Source organism: Euprymna scolopes, chromosome 32, assembly GCF_053919585.1.
Source record: "Euprymna scolopes isolate OS-2025 chromosome 32, ASM5391958v1, whole genome shotgun sequence".
Classification (NCBI taxonomy): Eukaryota; Metazoa; Mollusca; class Cephalopoda; order Sepiida; family Sepiolidae; genus Euprymna; species Euprymna scolopes.
In genome coordinates, this window is record NC_136513.1 from 62,411,908 (window position 1) to 62,435,534 (window position 23,627).

A 23,627-nucleotide genomic window follows, 5' to 3' on the forward strand; every position below is an offset into this window, starting at 1 on the left:
CATGTGATCTCGCGAGATTCACGTGGGTGAATGTAATATAAAGCAGGTCTCTTGGAGGAGTGGGGAGGGTTTTTTTTCACCGTACAAATGGTTACTCAGTGCATTGGAATGAGTGAAGGAGATTCCAGTTCTACAACCTATTTCGGCATGACGTCAGGAATTGATCCTAAGCTGATTCCACTGTTTGATGGCAGCAGCCCTGAGCAGTCAGTACAGGAATGGGTGGAAAAGGCAGAATTGATATGCCAGCTCAGTGGTTTGAAGCATCTGGAATGCGTGGTCCTAATGCGCTTCGCTGGAGGCACATATGCTGTATACCAGCAGCTAACGGATGAAAAGAAGGCAAATTTCACCTGCATCAAAAATGCCCTCTGCACAGCGTTTGCACTAGATCCAGTTGCTGCATGGAAGGAGTTTATTGCTCGCAAGTTACATTCCGGGGAGACGGTTGATGTTTATCCGGCAGAACTGAAGAAGCTTGCAGTCCTGTTTGGAGGAATGTCAGATAAAGGCCTGGTGTGTGCATTTATTGCAGGATTGCCCACTGGTGTGGAGGATCTGCTCCGAGCCTCATCCCAAGTGAACGAGATGGACATCTCTGAAGTATTAGCACAGACATGGGTGATACGAAAAAAGAGTCCAGAGACTGTAGCCTGCATGGCAGCCGTACAACCATCACAGGGTGGATCTCAGGAATTGGGCACAGTTACAAGCTGTTACAAGTGTGGTGGGCCCAACCATTTAGCCCAGAATTGTCTCTCATCGTGCTCATTGACTGGCAATCACTTCCTCACCCTCATCAATTGTGGACCTATGTGCTTCGCGGTCTGGAGACCACTCGGGCGCCAGAACTCCACCTACATTATTCGCCAGCTGTCATTTGTGTTCTCTGAAAGAGGCGCACCCGAAGAGGTGCTGACAGACAGTGACCCAGCCTTCTCCAGCCAGCAGGTCATCCAGTTCCTGGGGGAGTGCGGCTGAGACTGCAGTGTGCTTATGTGCCATCTGACAATAGTATTGCTGAGAGGAGCCATTGCAGCATCAAAAGAATTGCAACCTTCCTGTGCACCATCTCAAAAGCTGTATATTGGTACAACATCACGCCGAAGGATGACGTCTCTCCAGGAACAGCACTTGCCAATGCAATTTACCAATACCGAGTCCGATAAAAGGGAATCTACCCCAACAGAGAAGTCATCAACGAGGAAGGACAGGAGTCGTATGCACCAGGGGATCTTGTCTGGGTGAAGCCGCCGGGTGCACTGATAGATATACACGGACGGGGCCTAGTGACCAATGTGGTGGGTCAGTCATGGTTGACGGTGTGCTCTGTCATGTTAGGGGCCTGAGGCCGGCGACACAGGTGCAATCACCACTGGACGATGGGAGCAACTCTGAGTCTGAGGCCACTGGGCCATCGCTCTGGTTTGCACTATCTTCATCAAGCAGCGAATCCGATATTAGTAGCCTCTCAGGGAAGGTAGTGTTCTTCGACCCTCAGACTGCGGATGAGAGTGCAAATGAAGAAGAGGCCTATACAGTCCCCCTTCGAAGAAGCACCCACCGGAAGAGAGCGCCACCTCCCTGCCATCTCTGTGATCATGAGATGTGGGGAAAATAAAAACGAACATACAAACGGCCTACCTGTAAAGTGCCCACATATCTGCCTGTCATGGGCATTGGACAGGAAAAAGAAAAACCAAGATGGCATCTGTGATATTTAACAGAAACAGTCTCATGTGATCTTGCGAGATTCACGTGGGTGAATGTAATATAAAGCAGATTGCTTGGAGGAATGGGGAGGGGTTTTTTTTCGCCGTACAAATGGTTACTCAGTGCATTGGAATGAGTAAAGGAGATTCCAGTTCTACAATCATAGTTCACTAATCATTACGAATAAATATATTTGAATACAATATTAAAATCAGCTACATTTTTTTTTTATTATGAACTAGCCTGACTAACCATCATTGATTAGGAGCATGGACAACAAAATTAGTTAAAGTTAAAAAGTTTGTATTACATTTTCTTTTAAATCTTCTCCTTTCTCAGCATATAATACTTAGCAAATTACTCTATTATTATCATCCTTACTCTATTGTTGAGCACTTTGGAATTCAGCATATATTAACTGTAATACTCTATTATTACACCAACACTACCAATCCCCTCTATCCATTTTCCCCTCTCTACACTCTTACAAAAAGAAATATTGTAGATGAAGACAATCGTCTGAAAAGAATGTTATTTAGTAATTTGTTAATTTACGTAAAGAAATTGCTTAGTCTTGAGAAATGCTAAATAACCCGAGGAGCACAGGGAATCAGCTAATTAATTAATGATATTAAAAATTGCTCTAAATGTCTGATTCTGTTCACTGCTAAAAGAGTGAATATTATATTTAAAAAAAATTGTTGTATATGCTGTCCAATGTAATTCTGAAAAAAATATACCAGTTTTGTTGGTGTGGCTTGTGTGGTTTTGATTTTCAGCAGGACACACACACATACAAAGGCTAACATACAACTTCAATTCTAGCAATGAAATGTGTTTATTACTCTAACAACATCTTCAATGTTTTATTGAAATTTCACTTCCTTTAGAAGTCATTTTTTTTTTTTTTTCTTTCTTTAACAATGTCCAAAGTTAAAAATGGTTGCCATCTACATATGCTTGAACATTTCTGTTCTGGTGATACTGGAAGTCTTAGTACTTAAATTTAATCATAATTTACCTTCATGGGCTTTTTCTTATGAAGATTTTTTTTAATTATGTAAATCACTTCAAACAAGTCATTAAGTCGCTTGATGTAAGGACTGAAAAGAAAAATTACTTTAAAATCCAAAACTAGCCAACAAATAAGTCTTAGATGGATAGATTCCGACCCACCAAATAGCAATTCTTCTCCTTTTGTCAGAAATTTTGTTCATGAAATGTGAGAAGTAAAGAACAAGATAAGAGGAGAGTTACGAGACTCCTGATGGTAAACCACTAAAGAGGTATACTTTTTAAGCTAGTTATAAACATTTTAATAATCATTTTAGATAGGCTTTTTTTTTTTTTCAAACAATGTTTCCATTTTTAAAATAGATTTTTATGCAGAACTTTAAAACTGTTGTTGCATCAGCTTTATTATATTTTTCAAACTTTTTGATTTTGTTAACAGTTTATCAAATAGTTATCTAATCTTTTAAACAGAATTTCAGCTGGTGATATTCCTGAAATTGTGTTCAGATTTGAAGCTATTCAATAAATTCTGAAAACTCATAATTCATCTTCACTTCCAGCTCCACTTGATTTTTTTAGTGCTTGATTAAACATATCTATAAAGTATTCTGCTTTACCATTGGATCTTGGTTGAAACATATTTTTTTTTTTTAATTTGCAAGAATCTCCAACTTCTTTAGCTGTTAATTAAGATATGCAAAATCTTTAAGATTTTGTGTAAAAAGGTTGGGTTTTCTATATTTTAAAACTTCTAGCCACTTTGTGAAACTACCTACATCACAATAAATACCATTCATTGGTCTTGTATAATCAATATGTAGTCTCAACCAAAGTCTGTCCATTTTTAATCACAGATTAATTTTTACCAGTGGTACTTTTACTGCCATTCACAGCATCGGCAGTTTCACAAGATCTTCAAGTTCTTTATCTATGTCAGACCAATAAACCTAACTCCTCGTTAGAGTCTTCATTGCAGTGATTGCAAAATGTCCCCTATGAAAATATTTCATTTTTTTTATCGTCGGTGATGCTAGTATTGCTACGTCGCCATATAAGAAAATAGCATCACTAGAAGAAAGTGTTTTTGTCACTTAATTTTGCCAACACTAAATTTATCAAATTATAGATATGTTTGTTGTTAGTTTTGACTGTTGACTAGACAATATATTTTCTTCTATGCAAGAAATAAAAGAAAATATGTTGCCTGACATCTTTTTTGACTCATACTGAACTACTTTTATGTTGTTAGCATAACTACAGCACAACCAAAATCAATAATGTGTCTCTCTCTCTCTCTAGATGTTTGAAGAGGTGAGCTACATTTGTTGTCGACTGGGGAATACAAAAAAAATATACTGTCAGCTGTCTTTTTCGACTTATTCTGGATCGCATTTGTTATTACCATGTACTTATATATGTTATTTTTTGGAATTACCAAGTGCTGTATACCAACCTGCTAATACAACAAACATAACAAATAGTTCTGTGCCATTTGTTGTGGTCTGTATTCAACAAATATTTATCTGCAATGACAGATGGAATTGAGAACTTTTTTAATACCCAGTGTAAGAAAAATAAATTATAATCATGTTTACCCCTTCTCACTTGTCAATTGCTTCAATTAACAATTGGAAAGAAGATAGGCAAACTTTGATGTGATTCGAAATAAAGAAATTTACAAATAAGAAGGAGAATAATGTTGATCAATTGTGCATGTGAAGATGTTTCTTCATTCAATTAAAAATTGCATGTTCATCAAACTTCTGTAAATATTTTTTTTCTCCAGATGGGCGCTTGTTTCTCTAAAGTATTTAATGGTTGCCCTCTCCACATTAACTGTACAGCAAGTTGGGTACATCCAGATACGCGTGGTATGTAATTTGCAACAATGCTTTCCTTTGTTTTTTTTTCATTATTCAGTGTTTTCAAAGTTTACCCTGATTTCCAAAATCATATATATACATCTATATATATAATATAAAGCTGAACGTCTCTGTGTGTGTCTGGTCACGAATAGGCTCCTATATGGTTGACTATTATAGAAAACTGATCACATATAATGATAGAAGATATCGAGACAAAGGAATGCGTATGTTTGATTTGGCATAATGATGATTCATTAAAATTGTGGGGGTCTGCGTACGAGCCTTGTCCACAAAGTATGGAAATAAAAAATTTAAAAATTAAAAAAAAAACGTTTACAAGTGTTTTTGATATAGATGTACATAATAATACTTTGATAAGTATGTTTTAACTTAAATAGGGATGGTATAATAAAATTGTGGGGTCTGCGTTCACGCCTGGCCTCCATAGAATGGAAATAGGCACAAACTTTAATAAAGACTTTTCATATCTATTTGCATAAGTATACTTTGATAATTATGTTTCAGTTTGAAGAAATATGGTATAATAAAATTATGGGGGGGTGTACGTTCGCGCCTGACCTCCATAGAATGGAAATATGTTGCAAAGTTTAACAAGGTTTTTTAATATAGATCCACAGAATATTGTGATAAGTGCTTCAGTGTGAACAGGTATGGTATAATAAATTATGGGGTTTATTTATTTTATTTTTACTTTCATCATATTTTGCTTTGGTTTTGATACTCCCAAATTCGAAGCTATCTCTTTACAACCCTTCCTTTTCATAACCTATCATACTTTCATAAATCAGAGTCCATTTTCTGTAGGCTGTTTTTGAAGCCAGTCAACGACGGGTACTTTTGCTAATATATATATATATATATATATATATATATATATATATATATATATATATATATATATATATATAATTTGCATATTTTTTATTGAAAGAAAGATTAGAGATTTAATATAAAATTTAAAAATATATTTTTATGTGAAATTTATCGGGAAAGATGATGGAAGTCTTTCCGAATCCCTACAGGTTACTATGTGAGCATAACCTATTTTTATGAAATTTAAAACTTCAAATATATCCTATTTTTATGAAATTCAAATTAAGTTTTCTCTAAGACAATGAAATTGGTCCCAAATATTTAAGTGCCTTAAGTATTCCTAAGGGAGCTATGGGGATCAAACCCTCTTTAAAACTAGGTACCGGCAGCCAAAATTTTAAAATCGCCTTTAACTAAATTTGACCCTCTCATATAAAAATACACATAACTTCAAGAAAAACAAAACAAAAATCATGAAGGTATCTTCTTTAGTCTTCAAGTTATGATCATTTTCATATTTGCAAACATAGCATGTACATTATGACATGGCAATTTTGAAAGCAACTGATAAAAAAAGTAACCGGTAAAAATGTCATGAAAGATGCTTTCATCACTCTTAGTATTAGAAGACAATCTATATATATAAAAACGAAAATGTATGTATGTGTGTATGTTTGTATATTTGCTAAAAACTTTCGACAGACATGACGAAAATTCACAAACACGGTATCATATCGAAGCCCCATCCTTCGCTCGAAAAATATCGAAACATTCGCCAAAAACGTTCATATTTTCACCCAGAAATTGACAATTTTCGACAGGGAGGGGGGGGGGTCAACAAAGATGGTGTTCTCGTAACGACGAGCGGTTCTACGCATGCGCCAGATGACGTCATGACCTGATTTACTTTAAATAGTTGAAAAACTGAACAAATTATTAATTAATTAAAACGTTGTTTTCTTTTTTTACTTCGCTTATAACAAACAAACCTTCGTCATCGTCATAACGCTCGACGACTTCCGGGCGCGCACCTGTCAATTTGGTTCTTTCTTAAATAAATTCAAACATCTTTCAGTAACTCATTCTGGCTGGCCGATTTTATTTTCAAACTTCGCCTCAGGGCTTCGGGTTCAATCCTTCCCCAAAGGGTTCTTTTTTATTTAACACCACACACACACACCTCCAAACACCCGGGCAACGCCGGGTACCTCCGCTAGTAGGAAATAAAAGTATAATCATATCTAATTCAATTTCAGCCTTCATTTTTGAGTGTGAAAAGTGAACATTGCAATATTTATAATAGCAAAATCGCACTGGTGGGCACTTTTTGAAGTATCAGCAAATAAAACTGAATTAAAGAAACTTAAATATGAACATGCAATATAATTCTATACATAGTGGTTATTATGTCTTCTTTTTTTTTTTTTTATCAAACAATTCTAGCTGAAAGGTTTTTCATTATAAGTCGATAAAAATACTGATATGTTCAATTTCAATGGCAGAAATAAAGTGACGACTGTTTTAAATGTATACAAATTTCAAAATCACAAAAACTATTAAAGATACAGATGTAAAATTTTGCATGTATAATCAATACATACTGTAGAATGTCATACCTAAATTTCAACTCTGTACACCTTGTAGTTCTAAAATAATAAACTTAAAAATCGCAATAATTCACTGTTTATCATGGCGAAGTATAAGCAAACGTACCTAATCAAGTCTTCAGAATTGTTATTACAATGCCGAGATTTACAGAGATTTTTAGATGTTGCCTGAATTTTCTTAAACTGTTTCCCAAAAACCTGCCTATCAATAGAATGTCCAGATAGATACTCGACAGCCTGACATACCCATGATGATGGAAGTACTTCTTTCTTTTGGATGGAAACTAAGTCCAGAATGATGCCATTTGTAAGTGCAATTATTTCTGATCGCCCTGACAAACTTGAACTAAGCAGTTCATCTCTTGTAACACCGGCACATTACAAATAATTTCCAACAAATGCCAAATTTTCCATTAAAAATGTTTGGAATCTGTCAGTCATTTATGCGCAAATTGGCATTAGCATGAGCTTTTTCAATTAAGTATCTTATTCTCAACTGATTGATGATGATGAAATTGGATGCAAATTCAACAATATCATCTCAGATTTTTTTTTTTTTCATCTTTCAGGTAAAAAAAGTTGTAAAAGGGGTTTGTTGTTTATGCCAACTTTGGGAATGGATGGTTTTCTACCTCTTCCAGTTAAATTGAAAATATCCTTTAATTTCTTGAAATTGCAGTCGTCTGCAATAAGAATATTCCCAATTAAAATTTCAAATATGCAGTAAACTATTATTCATGTGGAGACTAGTTTTTTTAAACTAGTTTGTACTTTCACCTAAAAATTTAATAAACAATGCAAAAATAAATGTTAAAACAATAAAATAAAACAATAGTACTTATGAAACAAACTATTATTTAAACAATGAAAACAATAGTACTTCTGAAGTGAACTATTATTTATTAAAACAATAGTATTTATGAAACAAACTATTATTTAAAAAACTACTCTTAACACGTGGAGGAAAGGGTATGTTTGTTCAACTAGTCTGTGTTTTGAATTAACAATTTAATAGACAATATAATAAAATATATTAAAACAAAAATAGTACTTATAAAACAAACCATTACTTAAAAAACATGTAAGGCAGAGTATGTTTTTTAACTATAGTTTCACTTAACAATTTAATAAACGATACAATAAAATAAATATATTAAAACAATAAAAGTACTTATAAAACAAACTTTAAAAAACCATTCTTAATATGTGGAGTCTCTACTTTCAATTAACGATTTAATAAACAATTCACGAATAAAATAAATATATTAAAACAATAAAAAACAATAGTACTTAGGAAGCGAACTATTATTTAGAAAACCACTCTTAACATGTGGAAGAGAAGGTATTTTTTTTTTTTTTTTCAAACAAGTCTGTACTTTCACCTAACAATTCAACAAACAATACAAGAATAAAATAAATTAAAACAATGGAAACAATGGTACTTATGAAGTGAACTATTAGTTAGGAAACATGTGAGGGGGAGCGTGTTTTTTAACTAGTCTGTACTTTCACCTAACAATTTAATAAATGATACAAGAATAAAATATATTAAAACAATAGTATTTATGAAGCACGTGGAGGAGAGAGTGTGTGTGTGTGTTTTTTTGTTTTTTTTTTTTTATGTATTTTCAACTAACAATTATACAAAAATAAAAGTGTTAAAACAATAAAAGAAAACAATATGAACTTATGAAGCAAACTAACATGCGGAAGAGAGGGTGTGTTTTTTTTTTTTTTTTTTTTTTAAGTCTAGTCTGTACTTTCGGTACTTATGCACTTAGTGAACCGTGCTGAAATAATAACATTATTTAGAAAGCCATTCTTAACATGTGGAGGAGAGGGTGTTTTGTAACACTACTGAACTTTCAACTAACAATTTAATATAAAAAGTTATTGTAAAACTTTAATTTAACTTGAAAATACTATTTAAAAATAGCGCGGTTCACTAAGTGCATAACCACCATACTTTCATCTATGGACGACAATAGTTTTTTACATTTATTCAAACTTTAATTTCATGCAGTCACATGCCTTGAATTAAATATCTACCATGCACCAAATCATTTTCAAATAAATACAAAATGCTAGAAACGTGCTGTTCAATTTGCTTCTTGTCTAGCATTTTTTATGCTCTTTTGCCAAGTTTGTTTACTGTCAGGAAACTGTTTTAGAATGCCGAATAAACGAATATTTAGATACTCGAACGTTTTAAAATTAAATTACTAATTTTATAAATAGTTTATTATAAATACTCCCTATTTTATTTCCCCTCCAAAATGATACAATATTAATTTAATTTTTGAAAAAATCCAAAATATTGCTCATTTGTTTACGTTAAAAAGCTGAACACATGCTAACTACATGTTGCAAAATACTTCTGAATATTTAAAATATTCAAACATAATTTTTACAAATTAATGTACAGAAATGGTTTCTTATCGCTTATGTTGAAATTTAAGCAGTATAGTTACCTATTTGGTGAAATACCAAAGTCGAACAAGTTTCATCCATTGACTTGCTCATTTTCGCCGTGTCCACGGTTCACACAATTTTGTCCAAAAGACTCTAGGTGTGTCAATTTTCTTTCGCTTTGCGAATAAAGCTAGGTACAATTTCTTTTAAAAGAATTTCACATCTTTTTGTAATATTTGTTGTAATTTTTATACCTAAATAAAGATCATTCTTTGCTTAATTTTATGCTATTTATAGTTTTTTTTATTGGTCAAATGGCAAAATTTCGCAAAAGTTTTAAATAAGGCTTTCTTGATTTTAAAAAAAATTAGCAGTTAGCGTTCCACATCAAAATTTTATCATTTTTGTTGGTGCTATTAAAATAAATCAGTAAAATTGAATTTTATTCAACAAATACAAAATAAACATCACACGAAAGAGGAAGATTTGCTGGCGTCACAATAAAAAAATATCCTTGATAGCCCTAGCGAAGTATCAAGTATTCAGCTATGGACAAGATTTGAATTATACTACAAACTCGTGTAGTGTTCAATCTCTGCTGCAATGTTGTTGGGCAACACCAACAACAACAATTCTGGTGCAACCAGATCAAGCTGTCGGAAGATGACTCCTGACACGAATGCATCTATATTAACACCTTTCTGTTTTTGTTTTTTCCTTTTGTAATTTTTGCACAACTAAAGCATGTTTGGCAAAGCCCAAAACAAAAACAATAGCCCCCCCTTCCACCCCCACTTCTCTACTGGCTTCCTAACTTAAAACATACCAACCAAAGTAATAAAAACAACCAAACTAAAATCCATGAATAAATATTTAAAGAAACAAACAACTTGAGGCATAAAAAGTTTTTCTAATCGATTAGATTTCACTAGACCCCATCGGCAGGACATCAGAATAGTAAAAAGTCCCTCAATGGGGCTACCTGTTGTCTGTAGATAGCGAGCCATAATACCATTAGGATGGGATTCTGGTGGTTGAGAGGCTTTTGAGGTCAGGTTTTAGCACCCCCCGCTTCCCAACACATCACTTTAGCCTTTAGTAGACTAGACAGGCGGTTGAAAGGGCCCAATCCGATCAATTGGCTGGTCATGTCAAGCCCTGCCATATATTGTCCACCTCATAAATCCACCATTAACACAACATGCCTATTCCTTTCCCACAAATAACACCTACTCCCTAATATTTGGTGGAAAGCGTTGTTGAGGGTTAATCTACAAAGTGGAAATATCAATGACATGGCTGCAAACCCTTTAAATTACTACATATCCCATAGTGACATCAAAGGAAGACAGGTGCTCATGAAAGATATCACTAAAATGGAGTATATCCTCCTTGTATTCCTGTTGAGCCTGGCGAATGCCCCCCCCCCCCAGGTACTTCCACCTTGGTTCATTGTAAGTATAACCCACTTCGGAGCCTATACAGGGCCCCGGGTGGGTTGGGAGCAAAGATGCTGAAAAAAAAATCTTATTTGATTATGGCTTTTATTTCTCCCCCGCCCCCCCCAAAAAAACGTCCCAAAAAAGAAGCTTTTCAGATGTTACCGACATTTCAAGTTCAGAGGATGAACAGAAATGCTCAATCAAAGAAAACTCAACAATATTTTTAGTAATGGAAACACTTGAAAAAAATGAAATGAATAAAATTTCACTTTTCACAATGGGAAAATTGTTTTCTCAAAAAATAAAACCAAAAATGATAAAACAAAACATTATACTTATTGAATTGAAACAAAAAACACAAGCCGAAGAAATTTTCAAATGGCAAACTTTTAACAATATTAAAATTAAAACTTATCTCCACCCACACCTAAACTCCTCAAAAGGAGTCATCTTACTCTACTGAGGAAATTTTATCTAACCTTTCATCCCAAAGTGTTACAGAAGTAAGAAGAATAAGCATAAAACGAAATGGAGAAACCATACTCCTAATATTCATTAATGACCTCCCCGACAAAATTGCCTCTGAGATGGTTATATATGCTAACGACGCCACACTATAACAGGCATGACAGGAAAACAAATAAACATATAACAATAGAGGATGACCTCCAATCTGTAGTGGAATGGGAACAAAAATGGATGGACACATTCAGTGCTGCCAAGACTAAACTAGTTTCCTTCAGTAATTACAAGAAACCTTCTCTACCACCAATAGCAATGGCCAGTGACTCTTTATCTGAGAGTACATCTTTCAAACTGCTTGGCCTAACGTTCACAGGAAACATGAGTTGGAACAATTACATTGGAAGCGTTGGCAGGGCCACTGCAAAGAAGGTAGGCTCATTCTACCATGCTAGAAAACTACTAACACCTGAAAGTATCCTGTACCTCTATAAGGCCACCATTCGCCCATGTATGGAGTATTGCTGTCACATTTGGGCTGGTGCATCTGCTACTAGTCTCTCGCTCCTAGACAAGGTTCAAAAGAGTCGCAAATCTGATAGGCCCTGAACTGTCATCTAAGCTTCAGCCTCTGTCCCATCAACATAATGTTGTATCCCTCTGTCTGTTCTATAAGTATTTTAATGGTGAATGCTCTGGCGAACTGCAGACACTTGTGCCTCCACGACGTAGACACCCTCGACAAACCCGACAGGCAGCTAAATCCCACCCCCACATAGTAGAGATCCCTAGATGTAAAAGATCTTTCTACTCCAGTAGTTTCTTCCCTAGAAACGCTAAACTCTGGAATTCCATTCCAGGCCACTGCTTCCCCAACTGTACTGACATGCAGAAGTTCAAGTGTAACGTGAACCGACATCTTGCTGCCCAAATCCCAACATAGTACTCCAGTAGTTGTTGCCCCTGATAGTAGCCCCCTACACCAAAGTGGCAATGGGCCTTGTTTGGGGTGAAAATGTAATTAAAAAAAAATTTAAAAAAAAAAAAAAAAAATATTCACAAATACTCTCCTTTGACTCCACAAATCCCCCCGAATAAAATTAAAATTGGATACCTAAAAGTAAACGTTGAAAAATACAACCCAAATCCTCTAAGATGCTACAATCGTCAACAATTTGGACATCACTAATCCAAATGTACCAAATCATCAATTTGTGTAAGATGTGACGAAAACTCAAAGCATAGTAACTGCAAAAAAGACCTCAAATGCACAAACTGTAATGAAAACTATTCAGCTGACTTCAAAGGACTTCAAATCATGGCAAACAGAATAAACTCTAATTTCACATAGGCAATGTATTGTGTTAATGGTGCTTATTAACTAGGTAGAAAAATCTGAAAAAAAAAAATAAAGGAATTGGAAAACATATTGTGCGAGTAAGAGGAAAAGAAAGGAGTGAAGAAATGTCCACAAGGAGTAAAAAAAAAAAAAATAAAAAAAATAAGCTACAATTTTCGAAAATTGAGGGCAGAAAATACAGTTTTCTAACATCCATGATTAAGGTTAAATAAGTGGAGAAGAATATATTAACATACCTTTTGGCTGGAGTGGAAAGAAAAGGCACTCTTCTCAGTTCAAATCCAGAGGTAAGAAATAACAAATACATATATACTCTCCTTTGACTCCACAAATCCTCCTAATGAAATTAAAATTGGATACCTAAAAGTAAACGTTGAAAAATAACCCCAAATCCTCTAAGGTGCTATAATTGTCAACAATTTGGACTTCATCAATCCAAATGCACCAAATCATCTTTGTAAGATGTGATGAAAACTCAAAGTATAGTGACTGCAAAAAAGACCCCAAATGCACAAACTGTAATGAAAATCATTCAGCTGACTTCAAAGGATGCAAAACATGGCTAAAAGAAATAACAATAATAAAGTACACAAAAAATATAACTTTCCTGGAGGTCAGAAAAATCATGAACACAAGATACTCAGAAGTAACCAAGAAAGCTGAAATAAACACAAAAAATCAAAGTTGTCAAAGATATACAAAATATCCCACAGAAATAAAAACTGGAGAACTATCTCAATTGATAAAAGAGATGAAAGACCTAATGAAAGAAATCAAAACACTCATCCTGAACACTAGAAATAATCAACCTACAAAAGAGACTAAAACAAAAAAAACAGAGCCAACAAATCCAAAAACCCAAATTAAACCAAATAAAAGAAAAAACTCACCAAATGAAAACAATCCTTATAAACAAACGTGTTGTTTAAAGTTAGCAGAAGGAAAGGAGAAAAAGAAAGGGAAAAACAGATCAAACAAACAGAGGTCTTACCGTGTGTGTATCTGGTGAGGTTGGGCGAAAGAAAGAGACAAATCAAGACGGCAATCATAGTTTTAAAAGGTGTGCTCTGGTGGAAGTCACACGGGAGACATGTATAAAAGGAGTTCACAGGTTAGATCGGGGGGGGGGGGGGAAGGCAGACAGACGAAGGTTGGTGACAGTGGTGATCTCAAACTCGGCAGTTGTTGGCTTGCAAAGACGAATGCTTTTTTTTTTTTTATTTAATTTTGGTGTCCAAAACCAGGAACTCTTCAAATGAAACAACACCATCATCACCCAATAAAACGAAAACTAAAGAAAAATCAAATGACAAAGCAAGGTCTAGATCCCAATCAACCTCAAGAGGAGGAAACAAAATAGGAACATTGAAGGAGATGGAAGTAGAAGACAAAACACCCCCAGACAAATAAAATGATAGAACACAATAAAAAAAAAACCCTCAAACTATCATTCAATGGAATTTCCAAGGTATTAAACCTAATTTTAACAAACTCCTTATACTCATTTCACTATACAACCCAGCAGTCATCTGTCTACAAGAGGCATTTTAACAACGAAATATAAATATCAAACATCCAAATTGAAAAAATCAAATACCAAAACTTTTCTAAAAGATGAAACTCACAATTTGAACAAATACAAAAGTAACCCATCAACGCAATAAAACAAAAACTCTTAGTAATTTAAAAACATATTATAAATGTTATAACAAAAATCACTTTAACTTCTCTAATACCTATACACTAATCCCATTGGAAAAAACCTAAACAATTATCAGCATGAAATGACCTAAAAGATTGCATTGCTGTAAAACCAAACAACAAACAACAACCGTACTTTGAGTTTTCTACGAGAGGAGAGGGGCATACTTCCACCAGGCAACGCCAGTTAACAGGTCCTGCTATTTAATACAATAATAATATGATTATATTAAATCAAATTTGTTAAATATTTCACCCTCTTAATTTCTTTTTATCACTATTATATATGAATTCATCTAATTCCATCTGGAAATATTCTGTTCTGTTACTGCTCTTAGTCATATTTGACAACTTCTTGCAAAAACTATACTGCAAATTTCTATTATCAAAGAAAAAATTGTTTAATACATATATATTTTTAAATTTGCCTACCAAACACTGTGATTGATTACTGTACACGCAATAACCCTTATCCCATAATGGCTTCCAGACCTTGATAAGTGGTGACTACTTTGTAAAAACAAAGAAAAAAAAAATATTTAGGAAATGTTCTTTATAGTTAAAAAAATTAATTAGTTTAAAGTTGATCGACCTCCATTCTTTCTAATAAAGTACTTAATCTTGTAAGGTTTGCGTTAAGCAAGCTGGTTTTCTAATCCGACAGCGTGTCGCCGTGAACGAGTGTAAACAAATAATGGCGATTCGCCTGTCCTTTTATAAGGGGGATAACTCCACTTATGCAAAGTCTGAGCGAAAGGGAGATAACTCCTTTCTGGCCTCTACATGCCCTTCCCCCTCGTAACCAAAAAAGCAAGTTGTTGTGGTCATCTTTTATGCGGAGAAATACTCGTGCGATTCCCCCCGCATTTGCGGCGACAAACCCCTTGGGGCTCTCGTCCTCTGACTTGACGGTTCCCTTAACGGAGGAGGACTGTATTTTTGGGTATCTCCTCCCGTGGTATCTTCCACTTCCATTTCTTCCTCATGCTCGCTTGGGGATTCCGTGTCGGCGTGTTGTTCCACCTCCATTGCCTCCTCCGGAGGTTGTGCCTGTGGGGTCTCCACATTTATAGGTGGGTTCGGGATTTCTTGTCTGATGTTACGAGGGCCATCCACTACCGGGTGTATTCTGCGGAGAAACCGACGGTTGCGCAATGTCACTCAATTGCTTCCATCGACCCGGACTCAGTACTGTCGGTACTCCTGGGTCTCCACAATTCTCCCCGTCTTTGTCCATCGACGTGGGTGGTTCCTGTCCTGGTTCTGGATCTGGACGTAATCTCCTACCTAGAGTTCCCGGAGTGGGCGACAATGTTGGTTGTAATACTGCTCGTTCCTCATGTGTCTTTTGGCCATTGCCACTTCCCTTAGTTTGCCTATTTCTGTCCACTGCTTTCGAACCTGGTATTTGTCCCGCAGGACAGGAAGGTGGTCTTTAATGACCCGATCATACAGCATCATGGCCGGGGACATGTCCAGATTTTGGACAGGCGTGTTCCTATGGGTTAGTAGTGCTCGGGCCGCCCGATCATGGCACAGGCGTCCATAACTGCCCGTATTGTCCGCCAGTATACGTCTCGCGGTTTTGACGGCTAACTCTGCGCGGCCATTGCCTTGGGCATAATGCGCTGATGAGGTACGTTTTCGTATGCCCCAATTCCTCAAAAAGGAGTTGTATTCCTGGGATTCAAATGGTGGTCCACCATCCGACGAAATCTCTTCCGGTACGCCGTAGGTACAGAACCAAGTCCTCAAGGTATCGCACACCGTCTTGGCTCTTTCCGACGTCATTAGGGCCACTTCAACCCATCCCGTATACCTGTCTGCGTATACCATAAAGTGTCTACCCTGCATCTGGACGAAGTCAACTACCACTTGTTGGAATGGATATTCCGGGTCTGCTGGGGACATCAAGGGTTCCCTGGGCTGAGATGGTGCGATTTCATTGCACGTGCGGCACTGGGCTCTTGTTTGCCTGATGTTAGCATCCAACCCTGGCCAGAATAGTCGTTGTCTCGCATTGTGTCTGTGAGTAGGGGCTTTATCCGTGGTGCAAAAGATGAACGACTCCCCGCTTTTTATAGCCTCTGTTTTGGACCTATTAATTTTCCGGCACACCTTTTTAATGTGCCCTACTATTCCACAAAAGTGGCACTTGAGTCCCACTGCTGGGCAATCTTTCCGGTTCATCGATCCACCTCGGTGTGATGTTTTTCCGCAACCGTTGCAAGGTTTGGTATCCCGTGGGGTCGACCGGGCCTTTGCCTCATGCATTTGTTGTACTTGATTCGACCTTTGTACCCCAGACATCGCGAGAGGTTGTGTGGTATCGGAAAAGTGTGGAGTTGCCTCGTCTGTTGCCTCCAGGCAAACCAACCGTGAAAACTTTAGATCCAAGGTAGGAAGTGTAGCTGCCTCTGCCAGTACCCTTCTCTGGTGTTCGATATTTCTTAACCCTGCCATCATTTGCCCGGCAACCATATCGTCTGAGTAATTAACCTGCTGCCGGTAAGTGGGTTCGTTTGGACACTGAATACGAAATTCACAAAATTTCGCCAGGCCATGTAACCTCGATAAAAAATGGGTCACTGACTCACCCTCATTTTGCTTCATGGAGTGAAACGTTTGTCGGTGGACTTCCTTGTGTAAACCTCGAATGGCCACCAGTCGTATTTGATGAAGAAGGTATTCCTCTGCCGCATTGTTGAGTCGTTCTGGTCCAACGAGCTCAAACAGTAACCTGTTCGTTTCCGGTGTGCATGCTTCTCGCAGTTCGTTCCGAATTGCAGCTGGATTTTCGAGTCTGCACATCTTGTACCGTGACCAGGTGTCTAAAAAGAGTGCCCATTCGCTATCTGTTGAGTCCAGACCTAAAGAAGGTCGCTGCATTCTTTTTGTTTGCGGCGTGTTCGCTCGTCCGTGTAAGATGTCCTTCCGTAATTCGATGTTTTCTTTTTGTAACTCGACTAGTTGACGTAATAAGAGAACGTTTTCTTGTTCCATAGTGTAACGATATGTTTAGTTCAATGCTGCGATATAAGTATTTCACGTTTTAAAGTGACAATATGTTCGTAGCGCCATGTAAGGTTTGCGTTAAGCAAGCTGGTTTTCCAATCCGACAGCGTGTCGCCGTGAACGAGTGTAAACAAATAATGGCGATTCGCCTGTCCTTTTATAAGGGGGATAACTCCACTTATGCAAAGTCTGAGCGAAAGGGAGATAACTCCTTTCTGGCCTCTACAAATCTTAATTTGTCCAAGCTCTCACTCTACCTTGTAATCATTCATGTTTTGTATTAGTTATGTCACTCTTCTTTGTATAAGTTTCAATCTCAATATTATATTTCAATTCATGTGTCCAAATATTGAAGCCCATACCTAAGTATAATATTCTCTATATATGTGTCTTTTTTTATGTAATATAACTATTATAAAGATTCAATTTTAAAACTAATACATTTTTAATTTTAAAAAAATGGGGTGAGGGACTAAATTATTTCTGTGCATATATATATTAAGTGTTATTAGATGAATATAGATTATTCATAACAAAACTAAACTTATTTTGAGAAATATTACTGAATAGTCCAACTAAATGAAATCATACAGATATTCAAAGTCGTTTCAATAGAATTGTTTCAAATAATATTTTAATTAAATATTTGAAGTAGATTACTTAACACTTTTTTCCTATTCCTCTTTAAGAAAACTTATCCATCCTATTTTTGCATAGACCTCTAGATATATTGGTTACTATTTCTGTCTGTTCTGTGCCATTTTTTGTGACTGTTTGGTATCCTTTTCAGCTTGCACTGCTTCTGTGTTAATAAAAAATAAAATACCTAATTGAGACAGGCTTACTGAATGTAAACCTTCTTGATTGAAATCAAATAAAACGGACAATATTAATTTTATTTCTATTCATTTATTACAGATAAAAAATAAATTGATAATAATCAAGGTTCAAAGTAATAAAAAGAAAAGATTAAGATATATGCATGTATATACATTATTTATTTCATAAACCATTTCTTTTTGGGTTTTTTTTTGTTTTCTTTTTGTTTTTTTATCCTCAGAATGTCTTCTGCATTTCTCAAAATTGGTTCATTAGTTTTTTTTTCTTTACAAAATTTCCTATCAACTTATATGACTGAGAATATGATTAAAAATTGACCGAGACAGATCTTTTTGCATGTGAAAATCACAATTTTTTGTAACTTTTTCAAATTTGTCATTAGTTTTTACTCAAAATGTACCAAAAACTAGTGTCATACTTGTTTTTGGTAATTGTTTTATTATTATTTTTCTCTTTTTCAAGCCAAATTTATAACCATAAAAACAAATGAAATGCTGATTCCTGTTTTATTCTTTCATTTAGACCAGTACATCCTGATTGGTGCCAATGAGGGCTTGTATACACTCAATCTTAATGAATTGCATGAATCTTCATTAGAACTTGTAAGTTACCTTTTTCTTTCTCGAGTTTTAATTATCTCACCTTTCACATACATGTAGAAAGCATTATGAAATTTCCATACAGTCTATTAATGAAAGTGTACATATTTGTGTCATGTTGTTGTATAAAGAGAAAACATCAAAAAGTCTTGGTTGTCAAATCACATTGGACCTGGCTTACATTATTGTACATTAAGATAGTGCGGCAGTGGATATTGCCAGTACTGACAGAAGCAAAAAAGTATTCTTGTAGTTCATGATTAGGTTTGAGGGAATTCCCTCACTACATGAGACCAAGCTATCAATGAACTTGGTGAACTCTCCTGCACTTGGTAGACATTCTATGGTGTCAAGAACTTTAAATCAAAGTAGTGCTCCACCCATCATTTCATCTACTGGACTCTGCCTGTGATCACTTTTCCAATGGAGGATTTGAGGGAGCAGTTTTGCTCTGGATTGGTCAAAATACCTTCTCGATATCATCGTACATCCATCTTATGATCTCTGCATTGATGGTTGTCTGTATATCTTTGCTGAGCTTTGCCCAGTACTCATTCATGCAGCATCTTTCTCTTCCCTGCAACCCCTCTCCCACAGAAGAGACGTTGCAAGTCTATCTTTGTTTTATCGTTATTTCCATGGTTGGCACATCTTGCTGACAGAGGATTCCCCTGTTTATTAGAGCAGTAGAACCTTTTTGATCTTATAGCAGAAGTGATCTATGCCACAGTCTGCACTGTAGTATATGTGAAGAACATTCTTGATAGTAGCTGGTCCTGGTTTCATATCCAGGACCAACTACTTAAACTATATCTGATGGTGAGGCTCCAGCTTGCGTGCTCTTGGGGAGTGTGGAGCCACCCTTTAATTGCCATTGTTCCCAGGTCCACTCTGACCCAAAGTGGTAGTACCTGTTAGGGTTCCAACTATGGGTTAAATATAAACCGACTTGAAAAAACAAATATATTCTATTAAAAAAATTTTCTTCAAAATAACTGTATTCAGCATTAAATAACCTGAAAAGGGTTGATATGTAACCCCTACAGGGTGGCTCAGATGCACAGGCTTGGGTGAGAGGTGCAACCGATGCCAATCCCTGTGGCATTACCTGTGTTCTCGTCTAGTGGTTGAGTTCGTCTCCGTTGCCATGGTCCACTCACTGTTTCCACCCTTCATTCAGCTTCCAAACTGGGATGGTCTGAAAAATAGACTGCACTCAACAACAGCATTTTCAAAACAAAGAAAAGAAGTCAAAGATTAACTGGTTTTTCTTAACATAGAATAATTATTGCTTTCAACTTTACAAATAGCATAGTTACTTACTGACTTAGTTATACAGATTGGGGCTGGCGGTTTTTAACAAAGTACTTCGCTTTTCTATCGTCAGTATACGGGGAAGAAAAAGTTTACAGATGCGCATGTTATCGGGGAAGGGATGTCGCCAAGACGTGTTGCAAAGTGTGTCTCTTCAGATCCTTACTTCACGTTTTATCAGTATCGGTTGGTTGCAACCCCTCCTTTCCCACTACGTCCTCAAGTGGCAGTCAACCAATCAGTGGCCGTGCTTTTGTTTCGGGGTCCAGTAACGTTCCGTTCCCCACTGAACTCTGAACAGCCGGACACAGAAGGAAAAAAAAAAAAGAAAGAAAAAAAAAACGACTTTTAAGATTATCAAAGAGAAAGAAAAAAAAAAAAAGGTTTTCTTCCCTTTCTCCTGTGGCTTCGCACTTTTATAGCCTTACTGTCAGCTGTACTGTTCTGGAAAATCTACAACAGTGTAGTAAATAATGGGCAATCAACAATTCCTCCACTAACCAACAATCATGAGGTTGTTTGCTCAGCAACCGGGAAGGCTTGCCAGTGGTTTGCCTCCAACTCCACTCTGGACCCTGCTAACCACCCCCTCCCTGACTTTCCTTTGCAGACAGATGCCACGCTAGACGATCTGAAAATCACCCCTTCTTAGATGCATGCTATCATAAAATCCTTGACACTGCAAAAGCATGTGGACCTGATCTCATTCTGGCTGTGCTATTAAAAAAATGCTCCGCCAAAGTAGCTCCAGTTCTTTCCAAACTTTACAACAAATGCCTAAATGAATTTTGCTTTCCGGACTGCTGGGAAACTGCTTCTGTGGTAACAGTTTTCAAGAATTCTGGCGAAAGAACTGACCCATCTAATTATCGCCCCATTAGCCTCCTCCTACTTTTTGTCAAAATATTTGAGTTCATAATTAACCATGCTCTAGTTCATCAACTTACAGATGCTAAACTTCTGACCGACAATCAATATGGATTTAGGCAAGCCCATTCCACAGCAGATATCTATCTTAACTGTAATCTCTGAACGTATATACCATTCACTAGAAAAAGCAGGGGAGGATAGAGTGGTAACTCTAGACATAGCTAAGGCTTTTGAAAGAGTATGGCATGAAGGTCTTCTCAGGAAAATCAGATCATACTGGAAGAATACTTAACATAATTAAATCCTTCTTAGATAAGAGAAAAATCTAGATTGTCCTTGACGGTCGTATATCTAAACAATATGATATAAATGCGGGAGTGCCTCAAGGGTCTATCCTTTGACCTTTATTATTCCTAATATTCATAAATAACCTCTCTGACAAAATTGCCTCTGAGATGGGTATATATGTTGACGACACCACACTCTATAACAGTCATAACAGGAAAACAAATGAACACATATCTAAGGAAATGGCAGAAACACTAGAGGATGACCTCCAATCTGTAGTGGAATGGGGACAAAAATGGATGGTCACATTCAGTGCTGCCAAGACTAAACTTGTTTCCTTCAATAATTACAAGAAACCTTCTCTACCACCAATAGCAATGGCCAAAGATTCATTATCTGAATGTACTTTAAACTCCTCGGCCTAACGTTCACAGGAAACATGAGTTGGAACAATTACATTGAGAGCATTGCCAGGACCACTGCAAAGAAGGTAGGCTCTCTCTACCGTGCTAGAAAGCTACTAATGCCAGAAAGTATCCTGTACCTCTATAAGGCCACCATTCGCCTATGTATGGAGTATTGTCATATTTGGGCTGGTGCGTCTGCTACTAGTCTCTCACTCCTAGACAAGGTCCAAAAGAGAGTCTCCAAACTGATAGGTACTGAACTGTCATCTAAGCTTCAGCCTTTGTCCCACCGACAAAATGTTGCATCCCTCTGCCTGTTCTACAAGTATTTTAATGGTGAGTGCTCTGACGAACTGCAAGCACTTGTGCCACCACAATGTAAATACTTTAAACAAACCCGACAGGCTGCTAAATCCCACCCCCACACAGAGATCCTTAGACGTAAGAGAGCTTTCTACTCCAGTAGTTTCTTCCCCAGAACCGCTAGACTTTGGAATTCCATTCCGGCTCCCTGCTTCCCCAACTGTACTGACATGCAGAAGTTCAAGTGTAACATGAACCAACATCTTACTGCCCCACTCCCTACATAGCTTATGTCCCTGATAGTAGCCCCTACACTAAAGTGGCAATGTGCCTTGTATGGGGTGAAAATGTAATTAAAAAAAAAAAAAACTTGATAGTAGCACATCTGACCAAGATAAAGTCCAACATGCTAGTATTTTGAGCCTGGGTGCTACCAAGACATCTTGTACGGTGGCTTAGTCCTGAAGTAGTAGAAGTTGGTGATGCACAGCTTGTAGTATGTGCACACCATAACCAGTCGTTGGCTATTCTCGTTTCTTCTGCCCCCCCCCTAACTGTCTCATGCAAACTAATTCAAATGATTATATTTATTTTTTTTGTGTGTGTGTTATTTGTTTATTTTTAAGTTTGATTGATTTTGCGAACAATGAAATAAACTGCTGTTAAAGAAAAAAGTAAATATTTTTCTTGAATTTCTGTTGTTTTTTTTCCTCCCAGCTCCATGCTCGTCGTAGTGTATGGTTGTATGTCATCAAAGATGTCCTTATGTCAATATCAAGTAAGTCATTTGTTCATCAAAGAAATTTTAAACTGCCATAAATCTTCTACAACGTATGAACTCAGAAAAAATATATGGAAAATCAAACAAAATCAGAGATTTGGTCAATTGATTGGAAATCTGCTGGATTTAAACATTTCAACTAAAATAATAAAAATGAATTTTTTTAGCAAAGATTTTATTTCAATTAAAAACATTTCAACAGCAGTGTTTACACCAGGAAAGGCAGCGGGGAGATGGTGGAATCTTTGACTGGGTCAACTGAAGGTATTTTTTTTATATAGTTACTTTTAAATAAAAGCTGATGTCCTATTCATGACTATTCCAAAAGAGAAATATGAATAAAATGTTCCTAAGATCTTTCGCAATGAATAACCTACGACCACGAAAATTGGTAAGAGGATGAATAAAATGACTTTGTGCATGTCTTTTGCCATCATTCGCCTCAGCTATCAGAAATTAATAAGATTGATACGAAATTCATGTGTGGGTTATGCTGTAAGGAAAATTATTGAAAAGTATCTCTGTAGAAAGTGTATTGCTACTGCTGATCCAATTAAAGACATGCTCTGTACTAAGTTCTTTGTGAATAATCTGCAGAAATTAGAAATTTTACTATCTTTACAATATGATCTGTGCTAGTGAGTTTGATCTTACATATATATAGACTACATGGAACAAGTTTTGTTAGCGTCATTCATTCTCGCTTGTTATTTCAGTTTACAACAGCTATATTTGTAATGTAATATTGCATGCAAAATCTTTGGTTATAATCAGCTAACATACTTAACTTTTAGCATAGC

At 36.4% G+C, this 23,627-nt stretch overlaps 1 protein-coding gene across 6 annotated transcripts in view; it reads left to right on the forward strand.

Annotated features, from left to right (window-relative positions):
- Nucleotides 1-23,627, forward strand: part of LOC145256384 (mitogen-activated protein kinase kinase kinase kinase 5-like) — a 662,642-nt gene that overhangs the window by 559,719 nt on the left and 79,296 nt on the right. For all 6 annotated transcript variants that reach the window (XM_080115226.1, XM_080115224.1, XM_080115227.1 and 3 more), the window contains 3 exons: nt 4,514-4,598; nt 18,788-18,867; nt 22,764-22,824. In XM_080115226.1, coding sequence (XP_079971352.1) covers nt 4,514-4,598; nt 18,788-18,867; nt 22,764-22,824 — 226 coding nt within the window. The remainder of the gene's footprint in view (nt 1-4,513; nt 4,599-18,787; nt 18,868-22,763; nt 22,825-23,627) is intronic.